At 42.0% G+C, this 25780-nt stretch overlaps 1 protein-coding gene across 1 annotated transcript in view; it reads left to right on the forward strand.

Annotated features, from left to right (window-relative positions):
• Positions 1-6956: 6956 nt before the first annotated feature.
• MAP7D3 (MAP7 domain containing 3) overlaps positions 6957-25780 on the forward strand; it is a 63337-nt gene continuing 44513 nt past the window's right edge. The window contains exon 1 of the mRNA XM_073358441.1: positions 6957-7161. Coding sequence (XP_073214542.1) covers positions 7113-7161 — 49 coding nt within the window. The 5' untranslated portion in view covers positions 6957-7112. The remainder of the gene's footprint in view (positions 7162-25780) is intronic.

The following is a 25780-nucleotide window of genomic DNA, read 5'->3' on the forward strand; positions in this document are numbered from 1 at the left end:
GAGAGAGTTGCTCAGGTAAGCAACTCCCAAAACATTTAGGAAAGTTGAAACAGGGATTAAAATAACTCCTGCCTTTGCAGAAATAGTTAGTATTCCTGTGAACAAGTTATTATGATGCTGAGAAATGCCTTTCTCTTTGGCTGGAGTCCACCTTCCTTTTGGCATGGGAACTCCCAGACACAAGGCTTCACACTGAATATATTGAAATTGCACACAGAGAATGAAGATAATGCAACAAGGTTATTAAGCCCAGCACTGCCAAGAAGTCCGGGGAGAGCCAGGGGAAGCAGGTGGCTGTGTGAGGCAAAGAGCTTCCATGGATCTTGGCAATTAGGAATTGTGCCTGACAAGTCCATTTTTGGAGTCTCTGTCAGAGGTTTCCAAGCCACTCTCCTCAACAAACTCAGGAGGACACAGGTACCAGCCACAGCTTCAGTTTCTGAACAAGGGCTCAAACTCTGTGCCTTCTCCAGGCCCACCTACATCTGGCCATTAAGTTCTGTCTTTTTGCCACTTTTCCAATAGTAACAACAAGGCAGAGTTACATGGCTACTGGGAAATCTCCTTAACTGCAACCATGAGATTTGTAGATACAAAAGCGTGCATTTGTGCATGCAAACAGCCACTGATTTGCACAATTGCCTGTTCTTGTTCAAGTTAGGAGGTCCCTTTGGAACCTGACCCTTAAAATGAAGCCATCTTTGAGTTATTCCCAGGAGGAAAAAACAATCTTTGATAGAAGAAACATTATTTTCATGCTCAGGTAACTGAAAAATTACTTTGCATTATCAAAATTCCTATAAAGTAATCGCTTCTGGACTGAGAACAAGCATTTTCAACCCATTAGGCAGATCTGAGGAAACTTATAAGCTAATGAAAATGGAGTCTTCAAATGCAAATGCCCTCTCAGTCAGAGCCATAGCATTGCTAGCATAACCCTATAGCTCTGCATAATGGTATCTTCTCATAATACCAGGTGAAGTAATATAACATTCATAAAATACAACTGCTGGAATATATTATCTCATCAGAACATGATGATAACATTAAAATGTCTGGAGTTAAGGTTGATAAGATTACCATATCACAGTTTACATTGTCAAACTCTTATCACTCAATGCATCGACACACTATCACATAGAAATTATGGATAATTTAGCAATGATAAAAAAAATAGTAGAACTGCATTGCAGGGCAAACAGAAATGCCAGAATGAGCTTGACGATGGAAAGCAGGCATTCAAATGTAGTGCTTCCAGAATCATTCAGGGTGATGAAATTTGCACCTTCAGACAATTAAGTCTCCTCACATTTATAGAATCATAGACTATAAGGGTTGGAAGGGACCTCAGGAGGTCATCTAGTCCAACCCTCTGCTCAAATGATTCATTTACCTGAGGAATGTACTGCTCCAAATCACAGGAACAGACATGGAGAGACATTTTTCAAAACTAGCCACCTAAACTACAAATCCCCCTATGACTCATGTCTTCTACAATTACTCATTGTAAACTCTTTGGGAAAGGAACATCTTTTTGTTCTGTGTATGTACAGTGCCTAGCACAAGGGATTCTGGTCCATGACTGGGATGCCTGGGCACTATGGAAATGCAAATAATAATAAATAATATTAAGAATTTGCAATCCAATATGAATAGAAATTTGCATGTGCCAAGGGGCACTTATGCATGAAATTCCCAGTTTGCATGAACAGATGCTGACTTTACATATGAAGTTTAGGCAGCCAGTTTTGCAGATTTGGCCATGTCACCTCAACTACTGTTGTTTATTTAGCACCAACAATTTGCTTTGTGTACAAGATGCACGATCAAAAACGCAATCATTGCCTCAGATTGCTTACAGTCTAAAAGAAAGATACAGAAGAAGACAGTATGCACTGGAAAAAGCACACATGAGGATACAGACTTTTGTCCCCCTTTTTGCGCCCCCCTTATAATTAAAATATGGACATTGTGTAAGAATTAGGCTCTGAGGAGGAATATAAGGTGATGTCCTAGTTAATTGCAATTGGAATTCCGTGAATAACAGACAGTATGGGATAGGAGTGAAGTTGTTCGCATGTGGAAATGTATCCAACACTTGCAACTGTGGGTTTCATCTGATATTTTCCCTTTTTCATAAAAAATGGATTGTGGTACCTAAAAGTAAAATCAAGCTCTCAAACTGTGCCCACAATATTTCACATCTAAGTTTTTGTGTATGCAAAAATTCAGATCTGTATGTGCAAACTGGGTTTGATGTAATTCCCCAGTTTATACCGATACATCCAATTTGCACCTTCAAATCTGACATTTCTGTGTGCAAAAAATTAGATGTGAAAAATTGCAGGCACTATTTTAAAAGCCGGGATGCGCCCCAGATGTGTTAAGCCTATTGAATGGAGAATAGCATAAGATGCCATCTCATATGAAAACTTTCTGTGTGCCTCTCCCATGTTCCCTAATTTGCAAGAGTTTCTTACAGCAGAATTGTTCTTCCTGGGATATTTTCCTTGAAGACAAAAATGGATATAGTGACATTTTCTCCCTTTTATTACATAATGCCTTACAAGAATTTCCATCACGCAGAGGACAGTAGCATTTGGCCTCTAGATAATACTTAGTCCTGCCATGAGTGCAGGGGACTGGACTAGATGACCTCTCGAGGTCCCTTCCAGTCCTATGATTCTATGATTTCAAATGCACAGTGAATATACACTGTGAACATTCACTAGACATAGGAAAAGCACATCCTCACAATAGCATACTACTCAGGGGACTTGCAAAGACATGAAGACATTTAGATTAAATCACATATATAGTCCCACCATTGTAGTTCCCCATTGTGATATTTTATAAAACTCTCATAGCAACATTTTGGAAATCTTCTACAATAGCTATGAGGAAAGGAAAGAAGGAAAAAATAGAAGAACCCCGAACAGGAAGTCAGGGTACTGGGGTTCTGTTTGTCACTATGCTGTTTTGTGGGTGACTTTGTCAAGTAGAGACTTGAATCTCTCTGTGAGTTTCCTCCTTTGTAGAAGATGAAGACAATGCACTTGCAATTATTTATCTCACAGTGGTGTTGTGAGATTTACAGTAATTCCTTAATGTTTGTAAAGCACTCTCAGATCTTCAATTGCAAGCAATATATAAAATCAAAGTATTATTATTACGTATTCTAAACATCAAAATATCTTTGGGAATTCAGTAATCTTCTGTTCTCTCCCACTTTTAAATTGCCCATTTTATTTAAAAGAAAACAAATACTAGATGGCATTGTATAAAATCAAGAGGAACCAAGTGAGGCAAAGAAAACAAAAGAGTGTAATTTTACGTGCACAGACAATAAGAGAGGGGAAAGCAACAATAACAAAGAACAACACAAAGGCAAATCTGTACTCAGAATCCTCAGGCTAAGATGGAGCCTATCTGTAAAATAGTTCTAAGCATTCTATTTGCAGTCACCTCTGAAATGCTGCATTATTTAATTACTGCTTCCTCTCCACTCCTCCCATTTATGGCCTAACCAGTAGCTCTCAGACAGGCCAATCTCCCACTGGTTTCAAGCTTTGCTGATTTCGGAGGCAGATTTTCTACCAGAACTTCAGGATCTACTGTTTAGTGTGGGCACTGCTACAATACAGTCCTTATGCTCTTCCCAAGTAGTAACAACCCAGATGCAAGTTGTGCAGAAATTATACCAGCAGAGAAATAAATATGCAAGGAGACAGCAAAACAACAAACAGGTGACAAATAATCCTGACCTATTGTAGAATGGCAATATTATTAGGGGACTAAGTCAATTCTACTAAGCCAAGCTATTGAGGCCAGGTCTACAATACAGACCTATATCGGTATAACTATGTCACTTTGGAGTGTGAAAAACACCCCTGAGCAACATAGATATACCGACCTAACCCCCCGTGTAGACAGTGCTATGTTGATGGGAGATCTTCTCCTGTCGATATAGCTACCGCTTCTCAGGGAAGTGAATTAACTACACAGATGGGAGAAGCTCTTCTGTTGGCATAGGAGCCTATTCACTTAAGTGCTAAAGCAGCACAGCTGCATCTGTGCAACTGTGCTGATGCAGCGTTTTAAGTGTAGACCTGCCCTGAGTAATATTCACCAGAATGGCTTCACTTCCTCACTCATACCTAGTTCTTCATTTGGAACGGTGTACAGACAGCAATGCTAAATATATGGGACAAGATTGTACAACCCTTACTCATGTTGGTGAGCACTTATTCACATGAGTAGTCTCACTGAGATCAATGGAGCTATGGTACTAACTGAGAGAGTAAGGTGCCCACCAAAGTGAGTATGGGTTGCACAGTCAAATCCATGAGCAGACAACTCTTCTACTGAGTGCAGTGTCATTTTCAGATTATGAGATCTTCTGTTTAAAAAACATTGACCAGCTTGGTAGGATAGAGTTTTAATCCCAAAGTGATCAGTCACTTGTGGCTTCCCTATTTTGTTGGCCCATTATCCAATGGAAATAATGGAACTCATGAGCAGACACTGGCAGCAACACCATCCACCAGATCCATCCCCTCCTGCAAAATTACCTGACTGAGCAGCGACCCATGGTTTGATATTTGCTTCCAGCAGCTTTAGCCCATGTTCTTGCTTAGGGAACCCACAAGAACCATAAAGCTGTTATTAGGTAGTATGGTGGTGGTAGTCTATGCTGCCACAGGATCATGAATCAGCTGTCAGTACCAGGCTCTCAGTCCCTGGATGGGCAGAGATCTGATGCCCAGCCTGACCTAGACTATTCTAAAAGACAGTAAAATGAGCAGGGTCTGCCTGCCAGCATCTTTGACAGAGAAAATGATGCTTTGCTTTTTCCGCCTCATTCTGCTAGCAGGATTTATACTCTGAAGCTGGACTGGCAAATTTGGAGAACTCATACTAACCCACCTATGACATTTGTGCTCATTCCCCACTATATATTGTAAACTACTTCTGGGTATTTTAATGTTTCTAAATACTGAACACATCTGTGGCTGTTGATTTTTCAGTTCACAGAGTTACCGTCCAATCAGCCTACATTTCAGTAATGCAGAATGCTTGATCAAATCAGAGATATGTAAATTTTAGACCACTGGTCAATCTAGTCCAGTACCCTGTTTCTGGCAGTAAGAAATACCCAGTGCTTAACTACGCCACAGGTACCCTAAGTGCCAACAGCTACAAATTCATACTAGCTCTTCCAGTTGGCTAAGTATTTTATAATCTTGAGCTAATTCTGCTCTTAGATATACCAGTGTAACTCTATTGAGTTTCTACAGATTTACACCTATGTAAATTGAGTGAATTTGGCCCATTGTCTAAAAATTATCCTGTTTCATGTTTGCTTTCATTTAGTCTCATTGATGGAAAGGTAGATTTGTGGAAAACAAGTTTAATAGATGAATTGTCCAGAGTAGGTGGATGTCTAGTTGTATAGATTATTGGCTTCTAAAATTGTGTGACATATTTATCACAATTAATAATTAGTATAATCCAGTTGCCATAAATTATCATCTTTGATACAAATGCTTAAAAGAGTGGGTCACATGCAAGGACTTCATAATTCAAATAAACTCTTCATTAATGAAAAATTAAGTTTTAGACCTAATAGGGGTACATCTACAGCTCTTTGAATTTGTTAATTAAGCTATTCAAAACCTTGATGCTTGTCATGTACTGATGGCTGACATAGCTGATTTGCAAAAAGCTTTTGTTGTGGGTTGTTCCTTAGTATGGATAAACCTGTGTAACATTAGCAAAGGTATCATCTCTTTTTAATAGGGTTTTTATTTTTTACCGTTTACTTCTTCATTTGACGTTAATTTCCCCCCTGTATTCTTAGGGAAGCAGAAACTAACCAACATGGCTGCCTATATTTAGACTTACAGTTCACTGATGCCATTGAATGGTGCATGAATTCTGCCTATATGGGCCCTATAACCACAAGTGCCCATAGAGGGACTGAACCTGAGTGGTGATTTTACTGGGACATGGGGGCACTAAGCACCTTTCAGGATCAGGCCCATAATAACACAACTGGTTTTTCAAAGTTAATATTCTTGTTTTATTCCTTATTGTTAAAGCCAATAAATAGCTGTGTGCTATGGACTAGCCTTCTCCCCAAAGGCTCACCCCACCCTCCAGTGGAGCTCAGTGCTAGCGTATAACTTTGCCACGTGAAGTGGCGCCAGCTCTCATGATTTTATCACAAGCCTCCGGACAGCTGGTGCCTCTCCTAAAGCCCCAACTGCTGGAATCAAGAGATCGCATGGGGATCTCAGCGTTCATTAAAAAACGTTTATTATTTTTAGCCCATCTTGTGACGTAGGGCCCCCGGTGTCACGGTTTTGCCGTTACTACACGGTCCGGAAGGGAGAATGGCACCTACTGTCCTCGCAGCTCAGCGGTTGCTCTGGAGGTGAACGTACAGCAAAGGGGAGCTAGAGGCCGAAGCTTTCCTGAAAGGATCCCTAACCGCGTGGCGGGAACGGGGCCCGCCCTGCAGCTGGGGGGAGGGGGTCTCCTCTGGCTCTCGAGACGGGGGCAGGGCGGAAGGGGGGTGGGAGAAAACGGCGAGGGGGCGAGGGCGAGCGAAGGGGGGTGAGGAAAGGGAGAGGCACGGGGAAGGGGCAGGATGAGGGGGCTACGGGAGTGGCGGGAAGGATGGGGGAGGGGTGGGAGAGCGAAGGACGGAGAGGGGCTCTGAGGCGAGGAGGAGGGGCGGGAGCTGGGTGGGCGGGGCCGTAGCGAGAGCTCGGCGGGAGGGGGCTGCGGGGCGGGGCTGAGAGGCGCTGTGGCCGGGAGAGGGCGGGGCTGAGGGGCTCTGAGGCGGGGCGGGAGCTGGGTGGGCGGGGCCGGGGCGGGAAGGGGGCTGCGGAGCTGAGAGGCGCTGTGGAGGGGCTGAGGGGGCGGGGCTGAGAGACGCTGTGGCCGGGAGGGGGCGGGGCGCTGAGGAGCGGAGCGGAGGAGCCGGCTGCGGGCGTTATTCCCTCCCTCGCGGCAGCGCTGCCGGGCGCGAGTGGCGCGGCGCCTGCGCACTGCGCCTCCCGCTCTTCCGAGGCTGTGCCGGCAGCGGCTCCTTCACTAGGCTGAAGATGGCGGAGGGTGGCGGCTCGTCGCTGAAGGGGCTGCGGGAGCAGATGGGTGAGAGCTGGCAGGGCGCCTCGCGCCCCGGGGCTCTGGCTGTAGGCGGGGAGCGGGGCCCCGGGCCCCCTGTGCAGCCGGCGCCGCGGGGAGGAGAGGAAGTCCCCTCTGATGCTGTGGGGCTGCCCTGAGAGCAGGCCAGGGACGCGGCCCTCAGGCGGGCTCCTGGGCCTCGGGGAGATCGTGAGTGCCCCCAGTCTTCCGCTCAATGGCCTGAGCCCTGCGCCCTGTCTCAGCCCAACTCCCTTTCTCCCACCTACCCACACCATGATCCTCTTGTGTCTTCCCCACGCCCCCCTATTTATCTGTGCTGCCCCCCACCCTGCCTCTGATCTCCCCCTGCCCTCCTCCTTACTCTGTGCTGCAGGGCTGGCTTTGCAATGGAAAAGGGATTCTGCGGAGTCTCTCACAGCTTTAAAATCCCAGGCCTTCCTACGTCTGGGTTTTAACTTCAAAATATTTCCTGAGTGGAATATGAAACACAGGTTTCTTCACCTCCCCTCTTCCCTCCAATGCATAGATGTTGCATTAATATGCAGGATCTGATTTACATAAAAAAAAACCCTGCACTAACCCTGATTTGCCTATAAAACTGCAGCACGTAATTTTCTTCCAAGACTTGAGCTGCTGATTTGAGATGTCTGCAATACATAGACAGGAATGAGTGCCACTTGAGGACTTCATCTTAAAATGAATTGTCTGCCTTTTGTGATCCCTTGAAAGTCCAAACTGTTATATTTCTTTAATGAGTCTTGTCTCAATTTTCTAGATTTTTGCAGACCACTCATCAGTTGTCATGCCCAGTGTCTGCTGCAATATCTTGCAAAGGATGACGTACGTGACAGTCTGAATTCTGAAATGTTGTTTCCCTATCAAACTCTTAATGAGGCTTTAACACTTTTTTGGAATTAAGATACAAGTAAAGGCAAAATATATTTAAGTTTAGTTTGTTAGAAACTGCTTTGATTCTTTCCTGTTTGAGACTGTGTTATGTATATTGAGGTCCTTGTTAATCCATTTTGTGTTCTGTGTAGAGTGAGTGTTATGCTTGTCATGGTGCATGTGTGCACACTATAGATTTGTGGGTGAATCAGTGTAGATGAAAACATTTTGATTATTCCAGACTAAGCGTAATGAACGGACTAAAGGAAAGAAAGAGTTATGATCTCTGGTTTGATGTAAAATTAACTAACCTAGACTGTGTGCAAACTTACTTTGTCAGTGTTTAAAGTTATCAGTCTGTTTCTGTGACTGTGATTTCTTTATGTACCAATGCAATTACTGATGTAAGAGTTCTGGTGACTCTTACAAATTGGTCTTAAGGTCTTGAGTCTTCAGCTCAGATCTGGAAGTCTTTCTTCCTCCTTTGTTACAGAAGTCCGATATGGACTCTGTGTGTTGATTCCCCTTTCCAGTTTTTTAAGATTAATTTAGTGGCTTGTGAAAGATAATTATTTGACCCAGGACATCAGACTCAAGATCTGTTGTCCACAGACTAGAGAGAGCACAGGTAATAGCAACACAGCTTCACCAGCATAACTCAGTCCTGACCTGAAGGGACTGTAACTAAGAGTGAAAGGGTCATTTATTTTATGAGCCCACTTTGTTCTTGTTCTCTCTGCTGAAATTACTAATTTGTATCGTGTTTTGTGAGATGGATGCCTATCTGATGGAAACTAGACTGGAGACTATCAAATCCTTCCAGAGACCACCAAGCAGATGGCTTCCACTCTTGTTAACAGCTGTCTTGGACTAGATGCAGGTAACCAGAAGGGAAGGGTTCCTAGCGCCATCCAGCCCCACCTCCCTTTCTAAAGTGAAGATCTTCTTTTAAAAAACAAAATTAAAATAAAAAGAGACACTAAAAATGACAGGGCTTGAAAAATCCTCTTCCTTTCTTTCCCCATAGGAAGTGAAAATTGATGGAGCAGAATCTGAACTTTAACGAAAACATATTTTATTACTTTGGCTACAGAGATAACTAACATGAATTAATGTAGTGCTGTGTTTTTGAGTCTGCAAACAGACAATTCCAATATGGTTTTTTCCAAGTGGCCAGAGAGTGATACTGCCCAGGGTCAGTTCCAGAGCCTATATCCAGGACCCTGTGGGAAGCAGTGAAATTGACAAGAATCATGGCACTTTTTATTTCTGCTGTTTAGCAAAGTTGTGAGTGGCAACCAAGTCACACACACAAGCTATTTGCAGATGAGGACTGAAAAAAAGGAAACTAGGAGGCTGTAGGAGCAATAGAGTAATGAAAACCCTTTTACCCTACCCCCATTGCCAGTGCCAGCATTTGTACAGCAACAAAGAGGACCTCAAGAGGCTTGTCGATTTTGCGGGGTGTGTGTGTGTGCAGGAATGTAACTTTCTGCCTTCCAACAGACAAAGGGTGAGGGGAGCTACAGACTTATCAAATACCTGGTAGCCAGATGCTAATATGCAGTATGGACAGCATCCTGCCAAGAAACCAAAGACCCTCCTCTTTCCTAGTAGCTGGGATGGAGTCTGGGTTTTTTTGCAGAACATTTACACTGGACCTTTCTGGCTTCCTCTTCCATGCCTCCAGTCTTTCATAGCAACCTCTGGATGTAGGTTTAGTCTTCTGGCTGGGAGAAGTCTGGTCACTGTTTCAAGCTCTGAAAATTGGCATTGTGGGGTTCTGCTCTTCTTATTTCTCAATAGCTTCCTTTTCACATTTGCTAACTTTAAAGTAAAGAGATGGGTTTTTCTGCATTCTCAACCGTGCCTACTCAATCTGAGGGAAAGTGTGCTTTTTCTTCGTGCATCACCTGTAATAAAGAGGTTATGCAGGCCAAATCATGCCATTAATGGCAGTTCTGCAATTCCATTGTGTTCAAGTTCTTTCATCTGTCCAACCTTATTGCCTTCAGCCAGACAGCATGAGAGCAGAATTTGGTCCTGCAAATAGAATTTGGTTAACACTTCCGTGAATGATGCATGCTTAGGAAATGTATTAAACCTAGATCTAAAATATGATAAACAGCTACATATAAAAGGCACCATCTAACTCCATTGAAAATATCCAGAGATCAGATCAAAATTATATTCTCTTATGGGGACAAAAGGGGGTTTACTCATATTTCAGTTCTGTAAACACTGTTGAGCCCATACAGATTTGAGAGAGGGTGTTAGACTGTTGCTTTCTGTGGTTTGCTCAGTTAGAAGGCATTTACTTCTTGAGTAATATAATCAGATATTAATATTTGAAATGATTTTAAGTTAGAATAGGCTGCTTTTGCCTTTTTAGTCTGTTTGAGTCACGAAATGCTTTATCTTGACTGTTGTGATCTTGTTGGCAACTGGCTGTTACGTTGCAGGAACTTAGCGCCATTCACTTCTGTTTCATTGGGAGATATCGCTCCGTGATGTATATCAGATCATTGTGTGAATGGGTATTAAGTTGTTGTTGTTGTTGTTGTTTTTTAAGTGCCAAATCCTACTTTTTTCAGAGATGTGTATGCTCAAGTTGGAAATCTTTGCAAATTTGAGTTAGGACAGCAGCATGGTGCCTCCTTCCTGTGAATATATTTTGACAGATCTGCTGTGGGCATAGTTTCTATCTCTTGGCTAGTCAAGACCTATATGGTCAGAGCTTATATCCATTAAAAAAATTAGTAAATTCATTCAATATGTAACCCATAAATTTGCTCCATGTGGATCTCTAATAAAATGTGATGTTCTAATCAGAAAAGTGACTGAATAAAAATAGCATATTACTTAACAGATATGCTCCATTTGTGTATTCAGTTATCTCTTTGTTAGTGACACAAAAGTAAAGTTTGTTTATTTTTCCCCCTCCAATTACCACTGCAGAATCAGCACAGGAGGAGAATGAGCTGGCTTCTGTTGCTTCTCACCTATCAATAGAATTGCTAACCAGGGTCCTGATCCTGCAGGTTGTTCTACATGAATGGATCCTCTATAGAAGTCAGTGGAATTCTATGTGGGTGAAGGAAGAGGTATACCAGCATGGAACAATTTACAGGCTTGGGGCCTGTGTTCAAATTGCAAGGTCAAATGATCTGTCCAGCCCCACTGAAGGGAATTAGTTATACCTTTGCAGCTCCACTTAACCAGCACATTTTTGGTACTATTGCAGATGTGTGAGAAAGACAGAGACCCCATCTTGACTTTGATCTTAGGTTTAGTTTGCAGTATGGCTAGTTTTAAAAAAAAATGCTTTGAACAAATTTGCTTAGGAATCACTGACATAACTATTTAGCTTCACAATGTCACTTTCACATAATCCTTTTTCATAGTAGAACTGTACTTCAGAAGCACAGAATGATGGTTTTGTGTCTACCATGTGCCCGGTTTTGTCTGTCTACCTCAGAACAAATATCCTAGTAACTTCTTCAGTAGTTATAGTGCAGATAATTATAACTGTGATTTGCACTGTCTGAAGGATGTATAACTAGTCTTAAAACTGCAGTGCTCAGATAGGTAGCCCAGAACACACAAGGCTACCAAATTCATTATTTTGACTCCAATTCTCATATCTTATTTATGATTTCCAGTTGGGTTTGAAAACTTTACTTGCGTGGAAACAAGTCAGAGGTATATACAAAAGAGAAAGAGATGGTGGTGAATTCCAAGGGCAGTGTTCTGGTGAGCTGTTCAAGTACTGCAAATGAAAAATGGAGGGATGATGAGATTTGTACCTGGGTTCTGTGTTAGGCTCTGGGCTCTATTTTATGGATCAATCTCTGGCTATTAGGCGTGTGATAAATTAATCTCCACATAGTTTGCTGCGACTTGAAGAGGGAAGGAACTATTTCTGTTTTGTATTGTCCAGAGCCTGCTGGCTTCTGCAAAGCAGTAAGGAGCAGTCTCCAAAACTTTCTCTGTGCCCCTCTCCCAGATCTCCTCTAGCACACCCCTCTGTCAGTTTCCTGCTGGTAATACTCAAGCCTCCATTTTTTTGGGGGTGGCCTTCCTCTGACTAACTCCAGTGCCTGTCTCTGCATCTTGTGTCCTCTGAAAGTTACATAAAATGGAAACTATGGGATCAAGATTTGATCCATCTCTGATTAAAAAGGTAACATCTATAGACCACTGTGTTAGATTTTTAGACCACTAGTCTTGCATGTCATGTGGTAAAAGCACAGGACTGGAAATTACTACCCGTGTGTCCTATTCTTACTTCTCCTACTCTGGTAATGTGACTTTAGGTAGGTCACTTATCCTCTTTCTTAGCGCACCCATCTTTGAAATACAAATTATAATACCTACAACAGAGTGTTGAGAGCAAATGTTCATGAATGGGATCTGAGAACTTGGATGATAAGTTCTAGGATATATATTGTATAGTAATATCCCTTTGCAGTCAATATTAAAGTGATATCCGTGATTGCTTAATTTTTTTAAATGTGTATTTGATTAACCAGAAAGGCATTTAAAACACATGTGGCACAAATCTTGTTGGGTAAAATACTGAGAATGCAGTTCAAATACAGATTGTTCCATCTAGGTCAAATTTTTTAAAGTATGCCCTCAGAATTAGGTCCAAAAAGACTTGAGAAACTTTGAGTAAATTTAATCGATTTCAGGTTTTTCTATAATTTAGCACATCTGTCACCACAGTATCTATTGATGGCCAGCGTCTGCCATTGATTTCAGTAGGAGCTGCACGCAGAATTAACTTGTCTAGCTAAATCTGCACCTTACAGGCCATACTTCACCCACTTTTGTAAGAGTATTAGTAGATTGCTGATTTGGAGATCTGTACTTCTTGGAGGTAGGGAAAACACCAACAGCTTGCAAACTGTGCAGGGATTGCTGTAAGCCCATCAGTTGCTTAATTGAGTACAAGTTTCAGAAATGCACAGAGTAGAATTTATCAATGTCTACCCAGAGCTTAGATCACTTACCTATCTTTTAAATAGGGCTTATTTAAATAGCAAATAGAAAGTTTTTCCCTCAATTGCTCCAAATTATGAAAGGCTGTTTATTTTGCCTGACCGAAAAATAGTTTCAAAGTGACAGAATTCATAACATTCTACCACAGCTGACTATAAATAAAAATAAAGGCTTAAAATAGCTCTTCAGTGACAAGTGAAAATATTAACAATGTTTAAATCTTAATTTTGTTTTTCTTTAACTGATCTTCTCAAAATCACTCTGCCTTCACATTAAGGCTTCATCTGTACTAGAATTTTCAGATCCATAATTTCCAGTGGCTCTCTTGGTGATAGTACTAGATGAAGCAGTAGTGTAGAAGAGACTCTGGTCTCATCTTGTCTAAACTATACATTCTGCTGGTGCTGTCATTATTGGATCTCTGCCTCTGTTGGTACTGGGAATTGTGGATCCAAAATAGTCTAGAGTAAATAAGACCTAAATTGGTTGTGTGTTCCAGTGTTTTCATCTGCTTCTCATGCCTATCATTTACTATCTAAAAACCTCACAACATTTGGGAAGCATTTTATCCTCCCAGTTTATTGCATTTCTGTTTAAGAATTTAAAAGCTGCTGCAGTTGTGAGGAAAAATACCATAGAAAGCTGTGCTGGATACCATTTAAAAATATATCTGGTTTTATTCCAATTGCAAATCTGTTGGGGTGCTACCGTTTACTAAACAAAATCATGGAATTTAACTGCCTATCTACGTCTAATTTAAAGTTAAGAGAGGAGTGGTAGTGAAGCACTGTTCAAGTTGTCTTTTGAGTCAATAGTTTTACACACTTCAAAACCTCATGTGAAGGTTAGTTGCCAGGTTGTTCTCAGTACGTCCTGGACTCTGATGTGTTCACTTCGTTAATGTTTTTATTGTAAACATTTAATTAGAACTTTATAATTTTTGTAACCAGTTATTTATGATGTTTACATAATGGTCAGAAGATGCCATAGTTATCACACAGCTATTGTTTTTTAACCTGTTTACTTGTAGCATCAATATTTATGCAGTAGCTAATGATACCCATGTAAGTAAACTAGTGTTTGTATTGTACATTGCCAGGCGGTTGGGTTTGTGAAGTGCAATAGTGAGATCTTGTTTTCCTGAAGTCATTACCTAAAATGAGTAAATACTAATACCCTGTCAGACTTTCAGAAACCATAAGTTAAATTGTAAAAAAAAGTCCCTTTTATGTCTTCATAGTACAGTTCAAATGTGAAGTATAAAAAAAAAATTTTTAGAATATGATGTTTCATTTGGGTTGTTTTTACTACATTCTTCAGGAAGTCTAAACATAAAGTAGATGCATACATTTCAGTTTCCCAGTTTACCACAACTAAAATTTAAGGTTCAGTAATACTTCAAACCGGATACCAGAGATAACTTCTTAGTTTGTGATTAGCTTTTGGTGGGTGTACACATGACCATCCAATAACACAGACCTTTGTAGTAATATCAGGTCTATAAGTGAGAACAGTAGTGTTGAGTCTGAGCACAGGTAGCCAATTATACATAAAGAAAAGGAAAATCATAGTTATCACTTGGTGTATTTTTATTTGAAAGTTGTAGTAATTTAGTTGGCATTAGAAATACGGTACCTGTAATAATGCCCTCGTTATCCACCATAAATGTCAATGTGGTATATATGTGTGTAATTTATGATATACAATACATTTGTTGTTTTTCTGTTTAAAGCAAGTTAGCTTTCTATTTGCATGGCATCTACTTTTCTACTTAATTTTATTTTTCAAATATTCTTTGAGCTGTTAGTATCCAAGAGACGGATCCACAGAGAGTTACCTTTGCAAATAGTTTACCACTAGAAGATGCCTCATCTCCAATTTACAGCTCCTCCACCTTTCTTCCTTCATAGTTTGGGGAGAATTTTGAAAATATTTTTCTCCTAGTACTTTTTACTGGGCTTTAATGTGAGCGTACCACACTATGCTATTGAAATGAGCTGCGCTGGGAATTCAGGGGGATGGCATAGGTATTGAAGTAGCCATAGAACTACATTCTCTAACTAAGGTGCGTCAGAGGCTCTGCAGTCTAAAACAGTGTGAGCCCCTGACTTATTTTGCACTGGAATCACACCCAAGAGTAGGAATCTACAGAGATGTATATCTGTAGATACCAGGAATTAAACAGATTTCCTGTTATAGTTGAAAGTTTTCAGCTTTCATTAGCTTGTTTGAAAGAAATGTAATGCTGTGACTTAAATAACAGATTATTGGTCCGTATTACATTCTAGATTTGATAGGCCTTGCTCATCAGTTCTCTGACCAAACTGGCGGACATCACCAGTTTTCCTCCTCAAGACTCACCTCTTCCATTTGACAATGGCTAGGCAAGGTGAACTGAGACTTTGATTTATTATGCAAAACATACTCTTTTTAAGTGTTACCTTGACTTCTTCTCCTGCCTTTACTCTGCTTGTTAATTTTCTTTTTCCTGTCATCTTTTCACACATTCAGATTATAAACTCTCCGGGGTGGAGACCATCTCTTTATTACATGTTTGGGGTCTGTAAACTGAACCTTAACAAAGATTTTAGGGTGCAGTGATTTTCAGTTTTAATAAATGTTGGAGTTTAATTCTTTAAATTTCATACCTGCAGAAGGCAATGAAAAGCAAATGTTTTATTCTGGTGTTGTAAAAGGACAATCTAAACTATAAGAAGGTAACAGATCAGCACTGAAGATGTACTGATGCATGACTGGGTTTGAGCCCGTGGGTACTGCATGCATGGAGATCAATGTTGGCATCTGGCCTCTTCCTGTACATCTCTGATGCACTGCTTGTGTAGCACCTCATGCTTACTTGCTGAGAAGCAGAAATAACTTTAACAAGTAGTGTAGTTTAATAAGGAAGGAGAAGAAGGGATAAAGGTTAAAAATGCACTAGCAGTAGTTTTCACTTATATCACATAGTGGAGCCATTATTTTCTCTTTAAAGAGAGCTCAAAGTTGGGCTTTCACAGAATTTGACTTGAATCACTTGTGATTTGAAGTCCTAGGCTCTGTTGTACAGATTTGAGCTTGTTTGAGTTCTGATGTATTAAACAATAGCTAGCATGCAAATGAGGACAAACATTTAGAGCGGGTGCTCAGAACAAGAGAGGAGAAACTAGACATGATGGAAAGGGAAAAAAGGTGGGAAGCTAACCCATTTCCCAGTGCTGAAGATAATGCTATGGGGGAGAAAAATGTAAATGGATGTTACAAAGGAAAAGTAGATATGAAAGGGAGGTTGTCACGGGGGTTGTCTTCACTGCACTGTTAGCTCTGGGTATAACTTGAGTGTTTCCCCAGTCTGAATTGCAGCTGTATGTAAATCTCGTGCATGAGTTAAGTAGTGCTTTAAACTGGAGCTAGCTGACTTTTTGGGGGGTGGGTTGAGTGCTGCTGACACTTGCACTAGTAATGCAGTTGGGATTCAGGCTACTCTTTGCTGCTAATCCAATCATTCTGTGTGGCTCGGGTGTTGTTTTGCACTGTGACTGCTCTCGCTTGGCTTAACTCAAGTTAATTTGAGTGTAAATAACTTGAGCTAATGCTGCGCTGAAGACAAGCTCATACTGTGAGAAATACGCAAAAGAAATAGTGTTGAAAAGAGAATAGAATTAGGAGCCTGAAACATCTATGGTAATAAGTGAATCTAAGTGCATACACAACAGCCAAAAATATTAAAAATAATTCCACACTCAGAGTTGAGGTTTAAACCTCTGCAGTTTAACTTTCTGCTCCTCCTTCCACTTGTTAAATTGGTGACCTGCAGTGTCAAAGTATTGAGGGGTCTGATCCACTTCTGTGGGTACATTGCCCTTAAAGTTATTGTACTGTAAGGTATAACTTCTCATCTTTTATTTTTAAAGCAATTTGAAATAGTATAATAACATCTGTGGTTTTAGTGGATAAACTGTTTTCACACTAATTGATGAACTAGGGCATTTTAGAGTTTGCCTATTTTTGTATGTAAATGACATAAATAGTTGAAATCAAGATGTATCCCAACTGAATTTAACTTTGTTGTGCAAGGATAATACTGTTGGAATCTGATATCTTGTTTTAAAAAGACATGTTTTAAACATATGTAAGGTGACTATTTGGTTTGTTTATTTTAGAGGGAGGTGGAAGTGGCTTTTGGTGGGAGCTTTCTAGCTAGCAAGAGGCTTCTGTGGTTTTTGGCCCATGGAAACTGTGTGGGACAGCATCCTCTTTGGATCAAGTGTTTTTTTGGTATGTTCTAGTGAAGAATCTCATGAAGAGTACAAATGTTTCTTGGTGAATCACTCTTTCACAAAGAAGCATAATGAACAATTTCAACTTCTTTGAGTGCTGTCCCTGTGGGTGCTCCACTCTAGATGTCGGTGTGTCCCGTCACCGTTGATCAGAGATTTTCAGTAGCAGTGCCTGGTCGGGACGCAGGTGCTCAGTTGGTATCTCCTGTCTCGTTGGAATCTTCCTGAGTGCCTGTGTCCCGCACCCCCTCAGTTCCTTCTCAGCTGTCCCCAGCTGAAGACGGGACTCGGGGCAGTGCTGCTTCTCTTTGCTGCTCTCTGTAGGAAAAAAGTAATATAGAATATAGAAATAGTTATTAGTTACATCTTAGTTGTTTCCCTTCCTTTAGTATAGTTACATAGTTAGTTACTTAGTTAAAAAAACAAAAACACAAAACCTTTTCGCTTCAGGCTTGTCTCTCGTTGAGACACTCTCCCCTGCCCTTTCTAATTCACAATGCCAGGGGCTTCAGGATTCAAAAAGTGTGTTTCCTGTCAGGACTCCATGCCACGGTCAGATGGGCACTCACATTGTGTGAAGTGCCTCAGGGAAACCCACATCCCTGCAAAGTGTCTCCACTGTATGAGCCTCAAGGCAAGGGCTTGGCGCGACAGGGACCTGCGGCTTAAAATGCTTCTGATGGAAAAATCCCTGTAGCTGCTTTCGGAGACAGGGAAAGTTAAATCTGCTCCTACACGCTCCCCGGCCAGATCCGAACCAGTTGGGAGCGTTGCTTCACCCTCTCTGGGGCAGAGGCAAGAAGCACAACAGTCTCACAGGAGAGACTCCGACAAGGGTAAAGGGTCTCCCGCGAGATCCTTACCCTCTATGCTGACAGCACCACAGGCAGGCGCCTCAGCTCTTTCTAAAGCCTCAGCCGCAGCTCCCGCAGACCGTGGAGACAGGAACCCGACCTCCCGTACAGGGAAGGTTTCCACGGCACCGAGCACCTCAGCGCTAAAAATAGCCGCGGTGCCGGCTGTGCGCTATGCCCCGGTGCCAGGAAGAACATTGGCACCAAGCCTGCCTCCTGCCCCGGCACCAGCAGCGGACCCCTTCAGGGCACTTCCCACAGACCCTTGGCACCACTGACACTTTCACTTGCTAATGCGCTAGAGCACAGTCCAGGCTCAGCGCAGACCAGGGAGCAGGAGCAACAGTTCCTCACTCAATGTGACCTCTCAGTGCCACCTGAGCCTAACTCTTCGCTCATAATACAAAGGGCTCACTCTTCAAACAGCCACTCTCACCAACTGAACTGGCTACCTTCACTGACAGCGAACCCAATATACAGCAGCAGGTGGAGTTCTCCCCACCTGCCTCTCCACCCGAAGCTCTTCCATCTCAGGCTACAGTCCACAGCCACCAGCCTCAGTTTCCCAGCTTTGCCCCCCCTGTGGATGGCACCTGGGTTCTCCTACCCTATGCCTTGGCCTCAGTGGTACCTTTGGCCACATCTTCCTACCACTCATCCTCGGACCTCTTCCACGAAACCACTACCTGCTTCTGTGCCTCGATCTCCAGCTTCGTCCACTTCTAGAGTACCTGAACCCCCTCCTGAGAACATGAGCTATGAACCATATCCTGACTCACCGTACCCTAATTCTCCATCTGCTCCAGACGGAGCCCTCTCCCCGCCCCCACAGAACGTGGATTACTGTAAACAATTTCAAGAGCTTTTCAAGAGGGTAGCACTCAGTCGAGACATCCCCCTAGAAGAGGTTCAGGAGACACAACACAAACTCCTCAGAATCCTTCAACCCTCTGCACCCTCAAAGATCGCGCTCCCTATAAATGAAGCACTCTGGAACCAGCTGACACACTCTGGAAAACTCCAGCTTCTTTATTACCAACCTGCAGAAAGACTGAAAGTAAATACTATGTTTCTGCTAAGGATGCTGACTTCCTATTTTCTCACCCACAGCCGAACTCTCTCGTCATGGATGCAGTCGCACAAAGGACGAAACAGCCACAATATCAGCCCACCCTGCAAGACAAGGACCTTAAACGCCTTGACGTGTTGGGTCGCAAGGTTTACACGTCCTCCACTCTGCAATTCACGATTGCAAACTACTCTGCACTCCTCGCCAGCTACGACTTTGATAACTACAGTAAACTTTTTGAATTTGCCTTCAACATTCCAGAGGATAGGAGAGCGGACTTTAAATCAATTCTGAGCGAGAGCCAATTGATTTCCAGAACAAGCCTCTTTAGACACGGCGGACACAGCAGCCTGTACTACTGCAACTTCCGTGGTTATGCACAGATCTTCATGGCTTTCTGCATCTGGCATCCTAAAGATCTGCAGACCAAAGTGGAGGACCTCCCCTTTGGAAAACATACAACTGTTTTCCAAAAAAAAACCTGATGAACTACTTCACACCATGAAAGATTCTAGAACGACACTGCGCACCCTGGGCATTCACCCATCTCTTCCCAGGAGACGATACCAACCCTACCGAAGAGCGTGCGCACAGCAATATTATTGGCCTCAACCCAAGCCATACGACATAAATTTGAATCATGCTAAATCCCCTAAGCGCAGACAAAGTCAAGCTCAAGCAACCACCTCCCACCTATCTGGGAATAAACAACAATTTTGAAATGTTGATCGAGGGTCTGCGTTACCACCCCTTGATTCCACAGCCTATGTGCCCATTTGGCCACCACCTCCAGAGTTTCCAACATGCCTTGCAGCGTATTACACAGGACCACTGGGTCCTCGAAATAGTTCAATCCGGTTACTCTATCCTATTCATATCTTATCCTTCTACCCTTCCCCGTCCCTCTTCAGGGACCCCTCTCACAAGCACCTACTTCGCGTAGAAGTGGCTCACCTTCTCCAGCTAGGTGCATTGGAACCTGTGCTGACGCAACATCAAGGGAAAGGGTTCTACTCCCATTACTTCCTGACCCAGAAAAAGACCAGGGGATGTAGGCCTATACTAGATCTACGCCGACTGAACAAATCTGTGAGGATACAAAAATTCAAGATGGTCACACTGGGCACAATAAGTCCTGCACTGGATCAAGGGAACTGGTTCACAGCCCTCGACCTACAGGACACTTATTTTCATATATCAGTTCATCCAGCTCACAATCGGTCACAACCATTTTCAGTTCAGAGTTCTTCCTTTCAGCCTCTCCAGAGTGCCGAGAATCTTTTCCAAAACTCTAGCCATGGTCGTGGCTCACCTCCACAAACATGGGATCGCGCTTTTCCCCTACCTGGACGATTGCCTCATCAAGGGCCACTCTTATGGCGAGACACTTCAAGCTACCCATTTCGCCATCTTCCTCTTTCACAGCCTAGGCCTCCAAATAAACATCCAGAAATCCACCTTGACACCTACACAACAGATCGAGTTGAACAGAGTATTCTTTTGTGGGCAATACTTCAATTATGGCAGAAGGCTGGTGCATAAATAAATATGTTTGTAAACAGAATGCAATAAACAACTTAATAAAAATGGCCAAAGTGGGGGGGGGGGAAATTAATGACTTATTTTAAATCTTATAAAGGATTGGGGAATATGTATGTGTGGATTTGGAGAGAGAGACGCCCTCTTCAAAATGCTTTATTGTATATTTTATTTATTATATACATTATCATATCAAAATACTTTAGAAAACCCCAGTGCTTTCTAAATCAAATCTGATTAAGACACTTGGACTAACGTCAGAATATAGAAAAACTGAAATACGTTTCAAATGCAGTATTAGAGGCAAAGCCTCAGTGCTAAATTTGGGAAAGGGGGTAGGGTAGATGAGGCAGCAGTAGAGAAACTGGATGGGCTGAAGCAGAGGTGAGAAGGAAATTGGGAACAACTGGAAAAGTGTCTTCTGCAATTCGACTTCATGCAGATGGTTACAACAATTTGCCTGAGAACCATAGTTAGTGTAGACAGAGTGCCCTTGAGTGGCTTCATATTCATATTTTGGAGAGTTTCCCTAAATATAGCTTGGTCAATTACCCTCGTGGGTTCTAGCTTGTTGCCTCATTGTTCAGTGTTTATATGGGGTTCCTAAGTGGGTTAGTAAGGAAGCATGGAATTCTGGTAATTGCAGCAGATTTGGTGGCACCTACCCCTCTCTCTGTCTTGGCCCAGCCAGTGCTGGGAAATGGTTTATTTATTGTTTGGTAGAGAGGGAAGTATGCCTGAGGGCTAGCTGATGCGTAATTTGAGTAAAACCGAAGTTCTGCTGGTAGGATGGAGGAGGGAATTAGAAGACTGGGCAAGGATTATATATGCTCCTTTAATTGAGAGTGTTTTTCTACCATTTGTAACTAATGTCCAACCTGGAAGTGATGTTGAATCCACAGCTTCTGTTAGACCAGTAGTTCTCAAACTTTTTTGTATTGGTAATCCCTTTCACAAAGCAAGCCTTTGAGTGCGACTCCCCCATTATAAATTAAAGACACTTTTTAAAAAAAATATTTAACACTATTATAAATGCTGGAGGTGAAGCAAGGTTTGGGCGTGGAGACTGACAGCTTGTGGCCCCCCACATAATAACATTGCAACCCCCAGATTGAGAACCCCTGTGGTAGACAATCATAGCAGCATTGACCAGGATGACGTTTTTGCCACGGTTTCGTTCAGATGCAAACCTTGATACATCGATTCTTGCTGTTATCTCAGATTAAGTTAGATTATTGCACACTTCCCAATGGGAAAAGCAGCTCTTTTGCACAGAGACTCGCTACCACTCCACTGATACTAAATGGCAACGTGGTTGACAACTTTGCTGAGATGGTTCGAAGCTGAATGGGTATGAAGTGATGGCTCCAGATCATGATTGGGAGACACATTGGTGGGGTAGAGTAAGGAAATTTGTGTGGAATAGAGGGCTTTATTCCCCAGGTACCTTCACCAGCACTAAATTAAAATACATGTTTCTAAAAGCATGTGACTTAAAAAGTTGACATTTTAGAAATACTTTGGGAGTGTTGAGTTTTGGAGCTACTTGTTTATTTAGCACTAAGAAAAACTTGTCAAGACTGTCCTTAAGAGGAATTTGTACTTGTGAGAGAGAAGAATTAATCATAGAATAGAATATCAGGGTTGGAAGGAACCTCAGGAGGTCATCTAGTCCAACTCCCTGCTCAAAGCAGGACCAATCCCCAACTAAATCATCCCAGCCAGGGCTTTGTCAATCCTGACCTTAAAAACCTAGGTAACCCATTCCACTATCAATGCATATCATGTAACTGAAGCGGAATCACATAGTCAGTCTCTCTCTCTCTCTCTCTCTCTCAAATTCCCCAAAACAAGAATTTTAACTCTCAAAGTGCCTACTTGCCACTAGCATACAGAGGTTGATCATCTTATTATGTTCATGCTCTCCTTCAGACTAATGCATTTGCAATTACAGCCTTAAGAGTGGAACACAGAAGATGGGAATAGAATGTGACAGTCCTTTGGGTGAAGAGGAGCTAAATTGAGGCTGATTTTAGCCCATTTCTATACCTCATCAGTGCAGCCACCCACATTAGACATGCTGAAGAAAGGGGCTTCTGGAGAAGACACCAACTGTTTTTCCATGCACTATCTCAGATACATGTCAGCACAAGATAAGGAAATAAATAGGACAATCCAGTTGAAAAGAGCTGTGTGTGTAACAGAACAGTTGGGAATACCATTGGTGAATCAATTTGTGGAGTCACTGTAAAGGACTTACCTCAGAAATAAACCAGTTCCTTATGCTTCGAGTGTGGTGACTGGTTTATGGAAGCTATTGTCTTGTACAAAGAGAATTAGTCATGTCCACAACACCACAGAGGCAGCTACTGTTCTGACTTTAGGCATCCAAACTATTCCCCAGCCTCACATCACAACTCCAGTCTCACTGCTTCGGTGCCACAGTGAGAAAATTGTCTCTAGTTCCTTCATTATTAGGGAGTTTTGTCCTGAAATGCCTTTCATATGTGGCGGGGAGGATAATCTTGGGTAGTAGTTTGCCATGGCTAAAATATGCTTAGAATACTGGTGATAGGTGCCATGGAAAAATAATAGGATAATAAATGTAAAATTAAACAATTAAGTGTTTATTTAAAAATGACCATGTAGGGAATACATTTAATTGGATTTTTATATAAGAATAAAAGTGCTTATCCTGTGTTCTGTGTGCCCTAGTCAAACATGCCTAGAAATACATGCCAAGCTGTCTCCCAAATGTAGCAGCCTGGCTCCGACCACTTAACTAGTGTTAACTAACTAGAAGAAATTAATCTAAAAGAAAATGCACAAAAATACCAGTGATCAATAACCACGTTTCCTCACATTGTCCCGTGCCGGCTCCCCAGCCCATGCAAATAAATTGGTAAAGTGGATAGGATCTTAAATGTGCACATTGGAAACTTATGAATGTGGTATTACTGTGGCTAGGACCCAAATATTCCTCTTTAAAAGTTAAAACAGTTTTTCTTGTGTCATGTGGAGAGATACACAAATACCATCTCAAGAGATTTTTGACACAGTTCACATTAAAAATGCAAATATGTTATAGAAGGTAGAACTAATGACTTTGTGATACTTATGTAGTCCTATTTTTACAAGCTTTTCTCACATGTTAATTTCAGCTTCATAAAAGTTAAATTGAGTATATGAATAAATTTTATGGAAAATACATCTTAAATGTTTTAATGTTAAGTATCTTTAATGAGGTTTTGAAACCAGAGGCAACAGTTAAAGTCATGACTTAATTTCATTTACATAGTAAATCAACAAGTACTAAAAGTACTGCAGTATTTGCATATAGGTAATTCCATCCTAAACATTTTATTCCAGTTTATATTACAGCTCGCTTAATGCAAGAAGCATTCTGTTACAAAACACAGCAGAATGATTGTTTAAAATATGTTTTGGAGTGTTGAGGTAAAAATGTCAGTCTTGGTGTAAGTAATCTGGCGAGATTGAAGTCATAAGATGTTTAACCTGTTTGTTCCAGGGTTGAATTTGGTCTGCAGTGTTCATTTCCCACCTGTACTAGTTTGAATTCTCTTGATCTACCTCGTACAAATCATTATACCCCCTCGTCTTTGTCTCTGTGAGAGATGAGGATATATAGCTTGGTATCATTATCAAAAGGCTTTTCAATTTTATTCTTCAGTTGTGTTGTAAGATTGGTCATATTCTAGTCTTCTATTCATTGAAGGCTTTTTTGATCATTTTCACCAGTGCAGTAAGTGCTGCATCTCTGCCTGTATTCAGATATGCCTGCTGTATCCTGTACTGTGTTATGCCTGTTTCTCATGTTTGCCCTTGTGTGGTTGGAAAAATTGTGGCATTTGTCATGCAGATAATATTAATCCAACTCAAAGCAGTGAACAGAGAACACAATGTACAAAATGTGCTTTTTGATTTTTAAATCTTTCGTGTACTTAGTAAAATTGCAATGTACCCATTTTTATACTTTGCCAAATGGTCAGAATATCATATTCCAATATGTGATATCTCTTATTTATTTGAAAAGACCCTCAAAGATATAATAGAATACACCTCTACCTCGATATACCGCAACCCGATATAACACGAATTCAGATATAACACAGTAAAGCAGCTCTCTGGGGGCGGGGTTGCACGCTCCGGCGGATCAGCGTGTCTGGCTCTGACATGCCGCTCTGAGCTGCGTGTTAAGGGTGCCAGGCCAGAGCCAAGGGGTTAGATAAGGGGCAGAGGGTCTCAGGGGGCGGTCAGGGGACAGGGAGCGGGGGGGTTGGATGGTTTGGAGGTTCTGGGGGCGGGGCGGTCAGGGGACGGGGAACTAGGGCAATGGATAGGGAGTGGGAGTCCCGGGGGCCTGTCAGGGGGCAGAGGTGTGGATAGGGGGCGGGGCAGTCGGGACAGGGAGCGGGGCGGGTTGGATGGGTCAGGGATTCTGAGGGGTCAGTCAGGGGGTGGGAAGTGACTATTAATAACGGAAATGCTTGAGGCCAAAGCAAGCTCGATATAACACAGTTTCACCTATAACACGGTAAGATTTTTTGGCTCCTGAGGACCACATTATATCGGGGTAGAGGTGTACATAGGTAGGATTGAAGAAGGCTTTTGTTAGGTGCTGCAGTGAGGTATTCAAGACCTGGCAACAGCTGCGGGTGACAATTTAGAGTTGCTGAATAAGTGGTGTACTTAGCATTTATCATTGATATCACACAGGATTACACACTTTGAGGTGAATGTTCCTGGGCACAGCCTTAGGAAGGATTATTATCATGACAGAACTAGTTGTCATGGAGAAGAGAAATGTTCTTCCTTTCTTCACATTTTATACTACCCAATTAAAGGAAGACCATTGACAATGCTGTTTCTTTCAGGAAAAATACCAAATTTAATAATTATCCATCCTCAACTATAAACTTTAAATCATTTGACTAGGATAACTTTTGCTACAGATAGGTCTAGATTTTTTAATA

This window comes from Lepidochelys kempii, chromosome 9, assembly GCF_965140265.1.
Source record: "Lepidochelys kempii isolate rLepKem1 chromosome 9, rLepKem1.hap2, whole genome shotgun sequence".
NCBI lineage: Eukaryota > Metazoa > Chordata > Testudines > Cheloniidae > Lepidochelys > Lepidochelys kempii.